The 16,578-nt window shown below is 46.9% G+C and overlaps 2 protein-coding genes across 2 annotated transcripts; one reads left to right on the plus strand and one right to left on the minus strand.

Annotated features, from left to right (window-relative positions):
* The first annotated feature begins 962 nt into the window (after nt 1–962).
* Nucleotides 963–1,995, plus strand: LOC118940081 (putative uncharacterized protein DDB_G0290521). Its single transcript, XM_036948314.1, has one exon. It carries the CDS (start codon nt 970–972, stop codon nt 1,993–1,995), a length of 1,026 nt encoding a protein of 341 aa, XP_036804209.1. The 5' UTR covers nt 963–969.
* A 4,184-nt stretch (nt 1,996–6,179) lies between these two features.
* On the minus strand, nt 6,180–16,534 carry si:ch211-286b5.2 (uncharacterized protein C19orf57). Its single transcript, XM_036949000.1, has 7 exons — nt 16,316–16,534; nt 16,044–16,095; nt 15,236–15,354; nt 13,692–15,137; nt 13,505–13,617; nt 9,595–9,672; nt 6,180–6,869 (listed from the first exon to the last, which is right to left on the minus strand). Exons 2-7 carry the CDS (start codon nt 16,069–16,071, stop codon nt 6,761–6,763), a joined length of 1,893 nt encoding a protein of 630 aa, XP_036804895.1. The 5' UTR covers nt 16,072–16,095; nt 16,316–16,534; the 3' UTR covers nt 6,180–6,760.
* Between the last annotated feature and the right edge of the window lie 44 nt (nt 16,535–16,578).

Raw genomic sequence — 16,578 nt, forward strand, 5'->3', positions numbered from 1 at the left:
CCGGTATTCCCCTCCGTCCCCCATCCCTCTCTCCAAACCCCGATTACCCCAACTCCCGTCCCCGTCTGGACTGGTCATTTCAGTAGGATGCCTGTTTATGTCGTTTCCATTGTATGTTTTATATGGTCTGTTTAAGTTGTTGTTCCTTTGTCATTTCCAATGTGTTATAACATCGTTTTGGCAGTAGTGAACAGCAAGGACGTCGAAGCATAGTGAACAGCAAGGACGTCGAAGCATAGTAAACAGCAAGGACGTCGAAGCATAGTAAACAGCAAGGACGTCGAAGCATAGTAAACAGCAAGGACGTCGAAGCATAGTAAACAGCAAGGAAGTTCACTGTAAATATACTTTTTTCTATTGTGTTATTGACTGTATGTTTGTTTTACTCCATGTGTAACTCTGTGTTGTTGTTTGTGTCGCACTGCTTTGCTTTATCTTGGCCAGGTCACAGTTGTAATTGAGAACTTGTTCTCAACTGGCGTAACCTGGTTAAATAAAGATGAAATAAAATAATATTAAAAAAATAAAAAAGCAGTTTTGAATTTTAACGGTTATTTTACTGATATTTTCTTGTTAAAATAGGCTATTATCAAACAGCTTCCTATAACTAAGAATTATAAGTCCTATCAATTTAGACCCTAGAATAGATTAAACAGTTATATTTGACGTTTTTAATATTGTTGAGGTGTAAAATTGTATCCCAAATAGTTGATCTTCTAAAATGACCAATTCAGCAGTTGTCAGTTTGAAACCATTTGATTGGCTGTTGTCACGTTCAACGGACTCCTCACAACGCCATGTGGTTGGCTGGTAAACAAAACACGGACAGGTTAAAAGGTGAACGTTGTCAAATTTGCCTTCAGTTGAGTTGTCAGTTCAGACCCAGCGTTCTTTATTCTGGGACATTCTGATCGTTATCAGACACTAGTCTGTTGGGCTATAAAAAATACAAGTGGGAATATGAACGCTATGATTTGTCAACTCCAAGACCTACCGCCTTACATGGAGTCCGAAAACAAGAGTTTCGAACCGTGGCGTGACTACATGAAGTTAGCTGACCTAGTGCGTGAGATGCAGTTAGGCAAGTTCACCCCAGAACCGTCAACCGTTGAGGGTCATGACTCCGGGATATGGTCGACCATGGTGGAATTTGAGGAGTTTCCGCCGCGAGCCTTGCTGTCACCGATAACACCCGTGGCGACACCACCCCTATGGCACGAAATGGAACCCCTGGATTCCGAAATCGTCCTCTTGCATGAAGACGCTCCTTTATCGCCGAGCAGCACCAAGGGTTCCGAGCCCCCTACAGCACCGTCCAGATCCCCCGCTGGCACCTGGGACCAGAGTGGGAGAAACACGCCGGAGGAGGTGCCATCACCCGAGCGCACCTGGGACCAGAGTGGGAGAAACACGCCGGAGGAGGTGCCATCACCCGAGCGCACCTGGGACCGGAGTGGGAGAAACACGCCGGAGGAGGTGCCATCACCCGAGCGCACCTGGTACCAGAGTGGGAGAAACACGCCGGAGGAGGTGCCATCACCCGAGCGCACCTGGTACCAGAGTGGGAGAAACACGCCGGAGGAGGTGCAATCACCCGAGCGCACCTGGGGCCAGAGTGGGAGAAACACGCCGGAGGAGGTGCCATCACCCGAGCGCACCTGGTACCAGAGTGGGAGAAACACGCCGGAGGAGGTGCCATCACCCGAGCGCACCTGCTACCAGAGTGGGAGAAACACGCCGGAGGAGGTGCCATCACCCGAGCGCACCTGGTACCAGGGTGGGAGAAACACACCGGAGGAGGTGCCATCACCCGAGCGCAAGTTCTGCAGCTTCTGCAAATACAACGGGCAGCCCGAGTCGGTGTTTCTGTCCCACAGCATCAAGAACCAAGATGGGGACATGATGTGCCGGTACCTGCAGCTAAGTCTTTGCCCTCTCTGCGGGGTCACCGGGGCCCAAGCCGCCACCATGCACCATTGTTCACCATTGGTGTAAAGTACTTTAGTGAAGTACTTGAAATTACTTCTTAAGTAGTTTTTGGGGTATCTGTCCTTTACTTGGGCATCAGAATGGCGCAGCGGTCTAAAGGCACTGCAACTCAGTGTTTGAGGCGTCACTACAGACAGGGTATCGCACAGCGTCGTCCGGGTTTGGCCGTCATTGTAAATACGAATTTGTTCTTAATTGACATCCCTAATTAAATGACGGTTTTTACTTTTACTTCACTACATTCCTAAAGAAAATGATGTACTTTTTACTCCGTACATTTTCCCCGATACCCAAAACTATTATTCAGATGTTTTATGCTCATCGGGACAAAGACAATTGTGTAATTCACACACTTATCAAGAGAACATCCCTACTGCATCTGATCTGGCCGATTCACTAAACACATGTTTCGTTTGTAAATGATGTCTGAGTATTGGAGTGTCAAATCACATTTTATTTGTCACATACAAATGGGTAGCAGATGTTAATGCGACTGTAGCGACATGCTTGTAGTGTGTTCCTGGCTTTCTGTGAATTAATAAAGAACAACAAAAATGTGCCACCTGGTTTGCTTTACTTTTGATACCTAAGTATATTTTAGCATTTACATTTACTTTAGAAACTTTTATTATTTTATTTTAAACCATATACTATTAGACTTTTACTCAAGTGGTATTTTACCGGGTGACATTCACTTATACTTGAGTCATTTTATATTAAGGTATCTTTACTTTTACTCAAGTATGAGGTGGGTACTTTTTCCACCACTGGTTCAAGTCGGAGAAGCCTAACTCTGGTCCAGGCCGTTGGTACACTACCCCAGGCCTGAAGATACTTGTTGTTGCGAGATGGGTGGGACCGGAGCTAGAGACGCGCTGAAGAGACTGTTCAGGCTGTTGTGTTGGCGACTTCCTTTAGCGTCTCTAACATACTGTATGCGGACAATTGTAAGAGGGTTTAGGAGTGGATATTTAGCTTAGAAGTCGTTTGGAACAGGCTGACTAGTTTTTTAGACTATGATGTGGTGAGTTGAATCAGCTGAGTTTGTCCGGGGCTTCAACAACAATATGTGCTGTTGGGGGACTGGAGTTGGGAAACACTGATGTAAAGAAACAGAGACCGTTTCAATGTTGTCAACAGGCAATCTTTTACTCCCAAATGAACAAACTAAGTAGGGCAGCACAAGACACACAACCAGCTTTCTGGATCAGCCCAGTCCTTCTAGAATGTTCCACAGATGGACAATCATCAAACCATTGTTGTTTAGGCCCCAATGACAATATGAGTCTCGGATCCTGAAATGGGCCATTAATCATCATTATTCTGTAAATCAAGGTTAGTGACCCAACCCTGGCCGTCTCCCGTGAATTGATGTGTGCCCAATTGACTTGAGTGGTTTGCTATTATTCTGTAAATTGATTGTAAATCAATTGTAAATGGTCACTCAAAACCGGTTCAGGCCAATTTGACAACACAATCTCACATTCAAGTCGTGCATGTACATAATGTATTTCAGCAGATATCGTGCGTTGTTTTGTGGCTTAATTCGTGAGAAAATACAATTTTAAACACCATAGCCTATATATATTTTTCTGCATTATTGAACGTTATGAATATACCTTAATGTTGTATTTATTTAATCCCGTTTTATAAATGGTGTTTGTATTGCTATATATACTGTTGTCGATTTTTCTGAGCAGACATGTCAGTATCCTGCTTTGTGTCCAGCCCCAAAACGCATTCCCGATTGCGGACTGAGTTTCAGTATCCTGCTAGGTGTCCGTTCAGTCAACTAGTAGAATTATTGTCTGTGACGTAAGTGTGATGATTATTATTAAGGTTCTGGTCGTCTGAGATACCAGCAAATAGACTATACAATAAACAAGATAACTTTAGTACTAAGAAACTAAAGTCATAATAATTAAACAATAACATAATTATCCTACAATTATCATATGTTTGGTTGCTTTGAGACTGAGTCGTGTCTACACAATATTATTTACAACAAGCGGTTCCAATCCTTTTCAAGTAGACTAAATCTGTCTGTAGTTTTATGTTATGGGTGATCTTTTCCATTAAATACAGTTATTTGAGTCTACCTCTCCACTCTTCCGTAGTATGAATGTCCGCATTTAACCAATGCTCTATAATATCTTTCTTGGCTGCAGACGAGGATATTCAACAGGTAGGCATTTTGAAACCGTTCAGGATTTACTCCAAGTAATGGTCCTCTTTGGGCTCTCTGCCAGGAAACATTTATATACATATATGTGAATATATATTTATTTTTTAATCAATGGCAATACTGTTTAATAAGCTTGATTTCACGTAATTTTAGTGGGTATTGTTGCGCTCATAAAACATATGTTGGCCGACCAAAACCCTTGCCGGTGATATGCAGTCATAAAACATATGTTGGCCAACCAAAACCCTTGCCGGTGATATGCAGTCATAAAACATATGTTGGCCAACCAAAACCATTCCCGGTGATATGCAGTCATAAAACATATGTTGGCCAACCAAAACCCTTCCCGGTGATATGCAGTCATAAAACATATGTTGGCCAACCAAAACCCTTGCCGGTGATATGCAATCATAAAACATATGTTGGCCAACCAAAACCCTTGCCGGTGATATGCAGTCATAAAACATATGTTGGCCAACCAAAACCCTTCCCGGTGATATGCAGTCATAAAACATATGTTGGCCAACCAAAACCCTTCCCGGTGATATGCAGTCATAAAACACATGTTGGCCAACCAAAACCCTTGCCGGTGATATGCAGTCATAAAACATATGTTGGCCAACCAAAACCTTTGCCGGTGATATGCAGTCATAAAACATATGTTGGCCAACCAAAACCCTTGCCGGTGATATGCAGTCATAAAACATATGTTGGCCAACCAAAACCTTTGCCGGTGATATGCAGTCATAAAACATATGTTGGCCAACCAAAACACTTCCCGGTGATATGCAGTCATAAAACATATGTTGGCCAACCAAAACCCTTGCCGGTGATATGCAGTCATAAAACATATGTTGGCCGACCAAAACCCTTGCCAGTGATATGCAGTCATAAAACACATGTTGGCCAACCAAAACCCTTCCCGGTGATATGCAGTCATAAAACATATGTTGGCCAACCAAAACCCTTGCCAGTGATATGCAGTCATAAAACACATGTTGGCCGACCAAAACCCTTGCCGGTGATATGCAGTCATAAAACACATGTTGGCCAACCAAAACCGTTCAAAAGTTTGGGGTCACTTAGAAATGTCCTTTGTCCATTAAAATAACACCAGTGCTCATAAATACAGTGTAGACATGGTTAATGTTGTAATGTTGTGCCATTGGAACACAGGAGTGATGGTTGCTGATAATGGGCCTCTGTACGCCTCTGTAGATATTCCATAAAAAAATCAGCCGTTTCCAGCTACAACAGTCATATACAACATTAACAACGTAATTCTCTCTCATTAGAGAATTAGACGTTTAGCCACGTTTCTCCCTGCTACTTTGGGGAGGAAAAAACAGAACTGTTGTCCCCCTTTACCCCTACCTACACCAACAAATGACCTCAACTAACCTGTACCCCCGCACATTGACTCTATATCGGTACCCACAGCCTCCTGTTATTTACTATGCTACTATTTATTTTATTGGTGGTATGAAGTAGTACACTATATAGGACTGTGGTCTAAAGTAGTGCACTATATAGGCCTGTGGTCTAAAGTAGTGCACTATATAGGACTGTGGTCTAAAGTAGTGCACTATATAGGACTGTGGTCTAAAGTAGTGCACTATATAGGACTGTGGTCTAAAGTAGTGCACTATATAGGGCTGTGGTCTAAAGTAGTGCACTATATAGGACTGTGGTCTAAAGTAGTGCACTATATAGGACTGTGGTCTAAAGTAGTGCGCTATATAGGATTGTGGTCTAAAGTAGTGCACTATATAGGACTGTGGTCTAAAGTAGTGCGCTATATAGGATTGTGGTCTAAAGTAGTGCACTATATAGGGCTGTGGTCTAAAGTAGTGCACTATATAGGCCTGTGGTCTAACTAGTGCACTATATAGGGCATTGTCTACAGGTGGACTTTAGGTCTTAGTGGTAAAGGTGATCTTTATGCTGGGAATCTTTAGACTGGTTAGTTATTAAAGCCACATGTTTCATAGAGACACGACTGAGATGAGGAGATGTACAATAACCAAAGATTCACCTTAGTGATCATTTATTTTATAACACATTCTACAAAACACAGTAACTACATACTGTTCCAAACTGATGTCCTCAGCATTAGGAAAGGCAGAGGAGAAGAAAATAACCCTTAAGTTATACCCTTAAACCGGGTGGTAGCTTTTTTATGCCAATTCAACTGCACGTTAGAGGCTGCTGCACTATATACACAGACAAACTTGATTTGATTTATAGACCGTCATTATTATTATAACGTTGTGTCCCTATAACTAAACAAACATTCAGTTCTCATCTGGGTTGATACTTTGGATCATTGTTCTCAAACTGATCTTAAGTATTCAAGTCAAAACATAAATACAAATCAACTTCAAGTGAGCCTCCGCTATGTGAAGACTGTTACCCATGAGCCTTTGGGGGCATTGCGATGATGGTTCGCTGTAGGTCCCAAATGGCACCTTATTCCCTATATAGTGTTCCACTGTTGACCAGAGCCTTATTACCTATATAGTGTCTATGGGCCCAGGTCAAAAGTAGGGCACTATATAGGGAATAGGGTGCTATTTGGGAGGCATTCTAGATCTCAGAGCGTCGTGGGGGGAAGACGCGGCGTGGGGGAGGCCTCGCGGTCTTGTTGCCACGGCGAAGAGACTCTAGCTCCCGATGGGTAGCCATCACTACCCGACTGAAAGAGAGGGATGAAGGAGGGAGAGATAGAGATGGAGGGAGGAAAGAAAAGAGGGAGAGAAAAGGAGAGAAGGATAGGGGAGGAAGAGATGCATTGGGAGAGAGTGATATTATTTTCAGTTGCTATTTGTCTGTTTTTACTACTACTTACAAAACATCTGATCACCACTGTCATGCAGCTAACAGTAGTGAAGGAGGAGGGATACAGAACATCTGATCACCACTGTCATGCAGCTAACAGTAGTGAAGGAGGAGGGATACAGAACATCTGATCAACACTGTCATGCAGCTAACAGTAGTGAAGGAGGAGGGATACAGAACATTTGATCACCACTGTCATGCAGCTAACAGTAGTGAAGGAGGAGGGATACAGAACATCTGATCACCACTGTCATGCAGCTAACAGTAGTGAAGGAGGAGGGATACAGAACATCTGATCACCACTGTCATGCAGCTAACAGTAGTGGAGGAGGAGGGATACAGAACATCTGATCACCACTGTCATGCAGCTAACAGTAGTGAAGGAGGAGGGATACAGAACATCTGATCACCACTGTCATGCAGCTAACAGTAGTGAAGGAGGAGGGATACAGAACATCTGATCACCACTGTCATGCAGCTAACAGTAGTGAAGGAGGAGGGATACAGAACATCTGATCACCACTGTCATGCAGCTAATAGTAGTGAAGGAGGAGGGATAGAGAACATCTGATCACCACTGTCATGCAGCTAACAGTAGTGAAGGAGGAGGGATACAGAACATCTGATCACCACTGTCATGCAGCTAACAGTAGTGAAGGAGGAGGGATACAGAACATCTGATCACCACTGTCATGCAGCTAACAGTAGTGAAGGAGGAGGGATACAGAACATCTGATCACCACTGTCATGCAGCTAACAGTAGTGAAGGAGGAGGGATACAGAACATCTGATCACCACTGTCATGCAGCTAACAGTAGTGAAGGAGGAGGGATACAGAACATCTGATCACCACTGTCATGCAGCTAACAGTAGTGAAGGAGGAGGGATACAGAACATCTGATCACCACTGTCATGCAGCTAACAGTAGTGAAGGAGGAGGGATACAGAACATCTGATCACCACTGTCATGCAGCTAACAGTAGTGAAGGAGGAGGGATACAGAACATCTGATCACCACTGTCATGCAGTGTAGTCTGGCCCAGGAGTGTAGTCTGGCCCAGGAGTGGGAAGGTGAACGGAAAGGCTCTGGAGCAACGAACCGCCCTTGCTGTCTCTGCCTGGCCGGTTCCCCTCTCTCCACTGGGATTCTCTGCCTCTAACCCTATTACAGGGGCTGAGTCACTGGCTTACTGGGGCTCTCTCATGCCGTCCCTGGAAGGGGTGCGTCACCTGAGTGGGTTGATTCATTGATGTGGTCATCCTGTCTGGGTTGGCGCCCCCCCTTGGGTTGTGCCATGGCGGAGATCTTTGTGGGCTATACTCAGCCTTGTCTCAGGATGGTAAGTTGGTGGTTGAAGATATCCCTCTAGTGGTGTGGGGGCTGTGCTTTGGCAAAGTGGGTAGGGTTATATCCTTCCTGTTTGGCCCTGTCCGGGGGTGTCCTCGGATGGGGCCACAGTGTCTCCTGACCCCTCCTGTCTCAGCCTCCAGTATTTATGCTGCAGTAGTTTATGTGTCGGGGGGCTAGGGTCAGTTTGTTATATCTGGAGTACTTCTCCTGTCCTATTCGGTGTCCTGTGTGAATCTAAGTGTGCGTTCTCTAATTCTCTCCTTCTCTCTTTCTTTCTCTCTCTCAGAGGACCTGAGCCCTAGGACCATGCCCCAGGACTACCTGACATGATGACTCCTTGCTGTCCCCAGTCCACCTGGCCGTGCTGCTGCTCCAGTTTCAACTGACCTGAGCCCTAGGACCATGCCCCAGGACTACCTGACATGATGACTCCTTGCTGTCCCCAGTCCACCTGGCCGTGCTGCTGCTCCAGTTTCAACTGTTCTGCCTTATTATTATTCGACCATGCTGGTCATTTATGAACATTTGAACATCTTGGCCATGTTCTGTTATAATCTCCACCCGGCACAGCCAGAAGAGGACTGGCCACCCACATAGCCTGGTTCCTCTCTAGGTTTCTTCCTAGGTTTTGGCCTTTCTAGGGAGTTTTTCCTAGCCACCGTGCTTCTACACCTGCATTGCTTGCTGTTTGGGGTTTTAGGCTGGGTTTCTGTACAGCACTTTGAGATATCAGCTGATGTATGAAGGGCTATATAAATAAATTTGATTTGATTTGATGCAGCTAACAGTAGTGAAGGAGGAGAGAGAGGAACACATTACACAGCTAACAGTAGTGAAGGAGGAGAGAGAGGAACACATTACACAGCTAACAGTAGTGAAGGAGGAGAGAGAGGAACACATTACACAGCTAACAGTAGTGAAGGAGGAGGGAGAGGAACACATGGCACAGCTAACAGTAGTGAAGGAGGAGGGAGAGGAACACATGACACAGCTAACAGCAGAATTTAGAACCTCATCCCCTGTTCTCCTCCTCTCCTGTGTTAACTAAGGAGGTGAGATCCTAATCTATGTCCATCTGAGCAGACAGCCATCTAGCCAATCAGAGCTCAGAGATCTGTGGGGTGGATCAGGCTGACTTCTAAAGTTCATTAGGTCAAAGGTCATCACTAGGAGAAAGTGGTGAAGCAGTAGAAGGATGGAGGGAGAGGAGAGAAAAGAGACGAAGACTCACTTTAGGTAGGAGAGTTCTCTGATCAGGCCACAGACCAGTTCTGTAGCGTCTTCATGCCCTTCCTCTTCCTCTTTCTCACTAGTTAAGGGGAAGAGAGAGACAGAGAATGGCACCATTCCCTATATAATGCACTACTTTCGACCAGGGCCACATGTGCACTATATGGGGAATAAGGGTTCATCGTAGGCTTCAAAACAAGCCAATACAAAGTTAGAAAATAGTGTACTGGTTCTAGGAAGATGGATAAATGTATCTGACCAGTAATGTTACTGAAACCAGATGAAATATCTAGATCAGTGGTTATCGCTGGGTACTGCAGGTGGTATATCTAGATCAGTGGTTATCGCTGGGTACTGCAGGTGGTATATCTAGATCAGTGGTTATCGCTGGGTACTGCAGGTGGTATATCTAGATCAGTGGTTATCGCTGGGTACTGCAGGTGGTATATCTAGATCAGTGGTTATCGTTGAATACTGCAGGTGGTATATCTAGATCAGTGGTTATCGCTGGGTACTGCAGGTGGTATATCTAGATCAGTAGTTATCGCTGGGTACTGCAGGTGGTATATCTAGATCAGTGGTTATCGCTGGGTACTGCAGGTGGTATATCTAGATCAGTGGTTATCGCTGGGTACTGCAGGTGGTATATCTAGATCAGTGGTTATCGCTGGGTACTGCAGGTGGTATATCTAGATCAGTGGTTATCGCTGGGTACTGCAGGTGGTATATCTAGATCAGTAGTTATCGCTGGGTACTGCAGGTGGTATATCTAGATCAGTGGTTATCGCTGGGTACTGCAGGTGGTATATCTAGATCAGTGGTTATCGCTGGGTACTGCAGGTGGTATATCTAGATCAGTGGTTATCGCTGGGTACTGCAGGTGGTATATCTAGATCAGTGGTTATCGCTGGGTACTGCAGGTGGTATATCTAGATCAGTAGTTATCGCTGGGTACTGCAGGTGGTATATCTAGATCAGTAGTTATCGCTGGGTACTGCAGGTGGTATATCTAGATCAGTAGTTATCGCTGGGTACTGCAGGTGGTATATCTAGATCAGTAGTTATCGCTGGGTACTGCAGGTGGTATATCTAGATCAGTAGTTATCGCTGGGTACTGCAGGTGGTATATCTAGATCAGTGGTTATCGCTGGGTACTGCAGGTGGTATATCTAGATCAGTAGTTATCGCTGGGTACTGCAGGTGGTATATCTAGATCAGTGGTTATCGCTGGGTACTGCAGGTGGTATATCTAGATCAGTGGTTATCGCTGGGTACTGCAGGTGGTATATCTAGATCAGTGGTTATCGCTGGGTACTGCAGGTGGTATATCTAGATCAGTGGTTATCGCTGGGTACTGCAGGTGGTATATCTAGATCAGTAGTTATTGTTGGGTACTGCAGGTGGTATATCTAGATCAGTGGTTATTGTTGGGTACTGCAGGTGGTATATCTAGATCAGTAGTTATCGCTGGGTACTGCAGGTGGTATATCTAGATCAGTGGTTATCGCTGGGTACTGCAGGTGGTATATCTAGATCAGTGGTTATTGTTGGGTACTGCAGGTGGTATATCTAGATCAGTGGTTATTGTTGGGTACTGCAGGTGGTATATCTAGATCAGTGGTTATTGTTGGGTACTGCAGGTGGTATATCTAGATCAGTAGTTATCGCTGGGTACTGCAGGTGGTATATCTAGATCAGTGGTTATTGTTGGGTACTGCAGGTGGTATATCTAGATCAGTGGTTATTGTTGGGTACTGCAGGTGGTATATCTAGATCAGTAGTTATCGCTGGGTACTGCAGGTGGTATATCTAGATCAGTGGTTATCGTTGAATACTGCAGGTGGTATATCTAGATCAGTGGTTATTGTTGGGTACTGCAGGTGGTATATCTAGATCAGTAGTTATCGCTGGGTACTGCAGGTGGTATATCTAGATCAGTGGTTATCGCTGGGTACTGCAGGTGGTATATCTAGATCAGTAGTTATCGCTGGGTACTGCAGGTGGTATATCTAGATCAGTAGTTATCGCTGGGTACTGCAGGTGGTATATCTAGATCAGTAGTTATCGCTGGGTACTGCAGGTGGTATATCTAGATCAGTAGTTATCGCTGGGTACTGCAGGTGGTATATCTAGATCAGTGGTTATTGTTGGGTACTGCAGGTGGTATATCTAGATCAGTGGTTATCGCTGGGTACTGCAGGTGGTATATCTAGATCAGTAGTTATCGCTGGGTACTGCAGGTGGTATATCTAGATCAGTGGTTATTGTTGGGTACTGCAGGTGGTATATCTAGATCAGTGGTTATCGCTGGGTACTGCAGGTGGTATATCTAGATCAGTGGTTATCGCTGGGTACTGCAGGTGGTATATCTAGATCAGTGGTTATCGCTGGGTACTGCAGGTGGTATATCTAGATCAGTGGTTATCGTTGAATACTGCAGGTGGTATATCTAGATCAGTGGTTATCGCTGGGTACTGCAGGTGGTCGCAATTTCTGGGGTTATAAGCCATTTTACTTTTCACAATGCTAAAGGTTTATAACAGGCCGTTCATGTATTACGTTCACTGCTAAAATGTACTACATTTGACAGCCAAGCTAGTTTATGTTTAAAACATTCTGCGACTCTGTGAAAGATGGTCCTCAAAAGTTTTTGACTCATTTGCTCTCAGGAACAGAAGAGGCTCTTATTCTTATTCTCACTCTTATTTTCTAATTTCCTCATCTACCTGCATCTCATCTACCTCATCTGCATATCAGCACTTCTCTCCTCCCCCCATGCCTGTGTCTACCTCCTATACCCCCCTCCTTCCTCCCCCCATGCCTGCGTCTACCTCCTATACCCCACTCCTTCCTCCCCCCATGCCAGCGTCTACCTCCTATACCCCCCTCCTTCCTCCCCCCATGCCCGCGTCTACCTCCTATACCCCCCTCCTTCCTCCCCCCATGCCTGTGTCTACCTCCTATACCCCCCTCCTTCCTCCCCCCATGCCTGTGTCTACCTCCTATACCCCCTCCTTCCTCCCCCCATGCCTGTGTCTACCTCCTATACCCCCTCCTTCCTCCCCCCATGCCTGCGTCTACCTCCTATACCCCCTCCTTCCTCCCCCCATGCTTGAGTCTACCTCCTATACCCCCCTCCTTCCTCCCCCCATGCCTGTGTTTACCTCCTATACCCCCCTCCTTCCTCCCCCCCATGCCTGTGTCTACCTCCTATACCCCCCTCCTTCCTCCCCCCATGCCTGTGTCTACCTCCTATACCCCCCTCCTTCCTCCCCCCATGCCTGTGTCTACCTCCTATACCCCCCTCCTTCCTCCCCCCCATGCCTGCGTCTACCTCCTATACCCCCCATCTTCCTCCCCCCATGCCTGTGTCTACCTCCTATACCCCCCTCCTTCCTCCCCCCATGCCTGTGTCTACCTCCTATAACCCCCTCCTTCCTCCCCCCATGCCTGCGTCTACCTCCTATACCCCCCTCCTTCCTCCCCCCATGCCTGTGTCTACCTCCTATACCCCCCTCCTTCCTCCCCCCATGCCTGTGTCTACCTCCTATACCCCCTCCTTCCTCCCCCCATGCCTGTGTTTACCTCCTATACCCCCTCCTTCCTCCCTCCATGCCTGTGTCTACCTCCTATACCCCCCTCCTTCCTCCCCCCATGCCTGTGTTTACCTCCTATACCCCCCTCCTTCCTCCCCCCATGCCTGCGTCTACCTCCTATACCCCCCTCCTTCCTCCCCCCATGCCTGTGTTTACCTCCTATACCCCCCTCCTTCCTCCTCCCATGCCTGCGTCTACCTCCTATACCCCCTCCTTCCTCCCCCCATGCCTGAGTTTACCTCCTATACCCCCCTCCTTCCTCCCCCCATGCCTGCGTCTACCTCCTATACCCCCTCCTTCCTCCCCCTCTCTCACGTCAGAGTGATGGTGTTGAGTTGAGAGTCAGACAGGTCGTCCAGAGGCAGCACTCCAAACGGATCAACGACAGCAGCATCATCGTTGTCTCTGGTCAGGTCCGGGGTGGTGGACTGAAATATACAAACAATCAGGACTCAAACAAACAAACAAAGTAACAAACAAAGACGTCAACAAAAACACTCACGTGGTTGTTCTCCTCCGAGCCACCAGGTGTCACTGGAGCCTGGTTGTGCCCCTCCATTCCAGGACCTGGCTTTGTGGGGGGAGGCATGGTGGACTCTCCTCTGTCAGCCGGGGCCAGAATGAGTGCCCGGGGGTCGGCCACAGTCCCTACCCCATCTTCAGCCCCCCCCTCTCTCTGGGTAGGTGAGCTCTGAACCTCTCTGTGGTGCTCCCTCTCTGTCCCATCCTCCAGGGAGATAGAGGTAGGGGTGGTGGTGGAGGATGGTGTAGGGGCCCTAGGGGGGCTCTCCTCTGGCTCATTAGACCCACAGCCCCCCCTGTCCCCCTCCTGGTTCTTCTCCACAACCCCCTCTGTGTCTAGCTCTTCTTCCACCAACACCACAGGCTGCTCACTCAGTGGGTCCACCTCCAGGCCGGTCCGGAGACCCTCTCCTGTGACCTGCTCTGTCCCAGAATAAGCCACTTTGCAGGGGTCTGCATGGCTGGCCTCTCCCCCTGACTGAAGCTGCTCCTCATCTAACTTCTCCCCCTCTTCCTTCCTCTGCTCAGTGGTACTCCCCAGAGGAGCGGATGGAGGGATGAATGAAAGGAGGGACGGATCAGAGGATGATGCTGCTGTAGTTCCCTCTACAGCCACCAGGTTGGCACAACCACCACCACTATCACCACTCTGCCCGATGTCCTCCTCGCTCTCTTTCTCCACTTTCTCCTCCTCCGCTTTCCTCACCAGCACCATCTCTTCTCCCTCCCTCCCTCCTTCCGTCACACTCTTTTGTTCCTTCTGCCACTCTATTCCCCTCCTCTCCCTCTCTCCCAGACCACACATCCCCATTCTCCTTCTCCTCTTCTTCACTGGTTCCTCCACAGATCTGTCCTCCTCCACTGGTGGCCCCTCCCTCCCACCACCCAGACAAACACCTCTGTCATCTATAGCCTCCTGCTGTTCACTGTCGAGCTCCTCCATATTGGGCTTTGGGTTCTTCTCTCCACACTGCTCCTCTTTCTTGTCGGTTTGACTGTCCCCGTCCCCAACGTTGACCTCCTTGGAGGGAAGCAGGGAGGGCTGGGGTTGGGGCTGTGCTACAGTCAGTGGGTGTGGGGCGAAGCTGAGGAAACTCTGTGTCTTGATGTCTTCTTCTTCTCTACCCTTGTCATCTTTGACAGAGGACTCCACACTATGGTCTTCGTGTGGACTATTTCCACCATCCTGATTGGTTGGAGCTGACTCCTCTGTGCCCACCCGCTCCACAGCCCCTCCAATGGCCTGTTCTCCCTCGAAGCCAGTCACAACCGGACTTTCCTCCACTGGATCCCCCTCTTGCTTGGGTGCAGTGGTATCTCCCGCTTTGTTAGCCTGCTGAGATGGATGAGTAGTACAGGCCGTCAGAGGGCAGTGGGGATCTTTAGGAGGAGAGGTGGTGTTTAACACTGTTCCCTCAGTGTCCTGCTGCACACAGCAGAGGAGAAGGAATCAGTTAGAACATAGCAACATTTGAATTGTAACTGACAAACGCTCAACCAGCAAATGGAACTTCTGGTGGCTACCTGTTCTAGGTGTGAGGGCTGAGCTTCCACTGTCTCTCCAGAGGGGGAGCTCTCCTCTGACTCATCACTGCACTTTCTCTTCCTTGACCTGAGTGACCTAGGCTGGGGAGGTGTGAAACCTGGAGAGAAAACATCCACTTCATGCTAAGGAACTGTCCTTTCTTTCACACATACATTAGCAAGCAAACGGGTGGACTGGCAACCTTTCACTTTGTTTTTCAGTATCTTGCCAGCAGCATACCACCCTGCATCCCACTGCTGGTTGGCTTCTGAAGATAAGCAGGGTTGGTCCTGGATGGGAGACCAGATGCTGCTGGAAGTAGTGTTGGAGGGCCAGTAGGAGGCACTCTTTCCTCTTGTCAAAACAAATATTGGTCAGTGATTGGGGTCATTGTCCTGTGTATGGTGTCTTTTGGATGGGTCGTTAAATGGGGGTTCTGACTCTCTGTGGTCACTAAAAGATCCTATGGCACTTATTGTAAGAGTAAGGGTGTTAATAAAGGTGTCTGGGGTAAATTCCCCATCTGGCCCTCGTACCATCCTGGTCACCTAATCATCCGCAGCTTCCAATTGGCTCATTCATCCCTGTAACTATTTCCCAGGTTGTTGCTGTAACTGAGAATGTGTTCTCAGTCGACTTACCTGGTTCAATTAAAATATCAGATAAATTCAACTATGTTGGATGAACGTTTTATGTCCAGGTATTCACTTTAGGAATGAATGATTTCAGCCAATGAAAGTATTGGAGATCGTTTTAAGCCCCAATATACAGTTGATGTGAATTTAACGGGGGTTATTTCAGTCTTACTTGTGGTTTGCTTTTGTTTTTTGGTCATCCTCCCAAGCTAGCTCTTCCAATGCTATGCAAAAACAAAACAGAGACAACGTGTCAGTTGGCTAAGTTAGCTAACAATGATTTGCCAATAATATCAGATATCACGACACTGACAAAACATCTCATTCAAAACAAAGACAACTAGCCAATAACATCTATCTAGCTAATACTTTTGAATTTTGATGGGAGATCTTAGTTTCTCCTCAAGCTCTTGGTTTGGTCACAACTGTAGGTAGCTAGCCTACCTGGCAGTGCAGATCAAGACGGATTGTGAGTGGTCTCTCTTGCTTGCTAGCTATCAAACGTTTAACACTCTCACTGAAACATATAGCTACAGTGCATACCAAGCACAACTGTCTTGCTAAGATTTAAACAAATCTAATGTTCGGTGACGAATATAAGATTTTTTACATATAACTTTGACTGGACCTTACAGCTAGACACTTGTTAAAATATTTTTCAGCGATTTCTGGGCGTGTCCTTCAAACGCCGTAAAGCGAGATAGTCG

This window comes from Oncorhynchus mykiss, chromosome 17, assembly GCF_013265735.2.
Source record: "Oncorhynchus mykiss isolate Arlee chromosome 17, USDA_OmykA_1.1, whole genome shotgun sequence".
Classification (NCBI taxonomy): domain Eukaryota; kingdom Metazoa; phylum Chordata; class Actinopteri; order Salmoniformes; family Salmonidae; genus Oncorhynchus; species Oncorhynchus mykiss.

Bases quoted from the DNA above. Each gene is read 5' to 3' on its own strand.
- LOC118940081 (XM_036948314.1), top strand. From the start codon at position 970: ATGATTTGTCAACTCCAAGACCTACCGCCTTACATGGAGTCCGAAAAC.
- si:ch211-286b5.2 (XM_036949000.1), bottom strand. From the start codon at position 16,071: ATGACCAAAAAACAAAAGCAAACCACAA. The intron at 15,355-16,043 runs GTAAGACTGAAA...TTTTCTCTCCAG, and splicing joins AAAACAAAAGCAAACCACAA to GTTTCACACCTCCCCAGCCT. The intron at 6,870-9,594 runs GTGAGTCTTCGT...CCTCTCTTTCAG, and splicing joins AGAGAACTCTCCTACCTAAA to TCGGGTAGTGATGGCTACCC.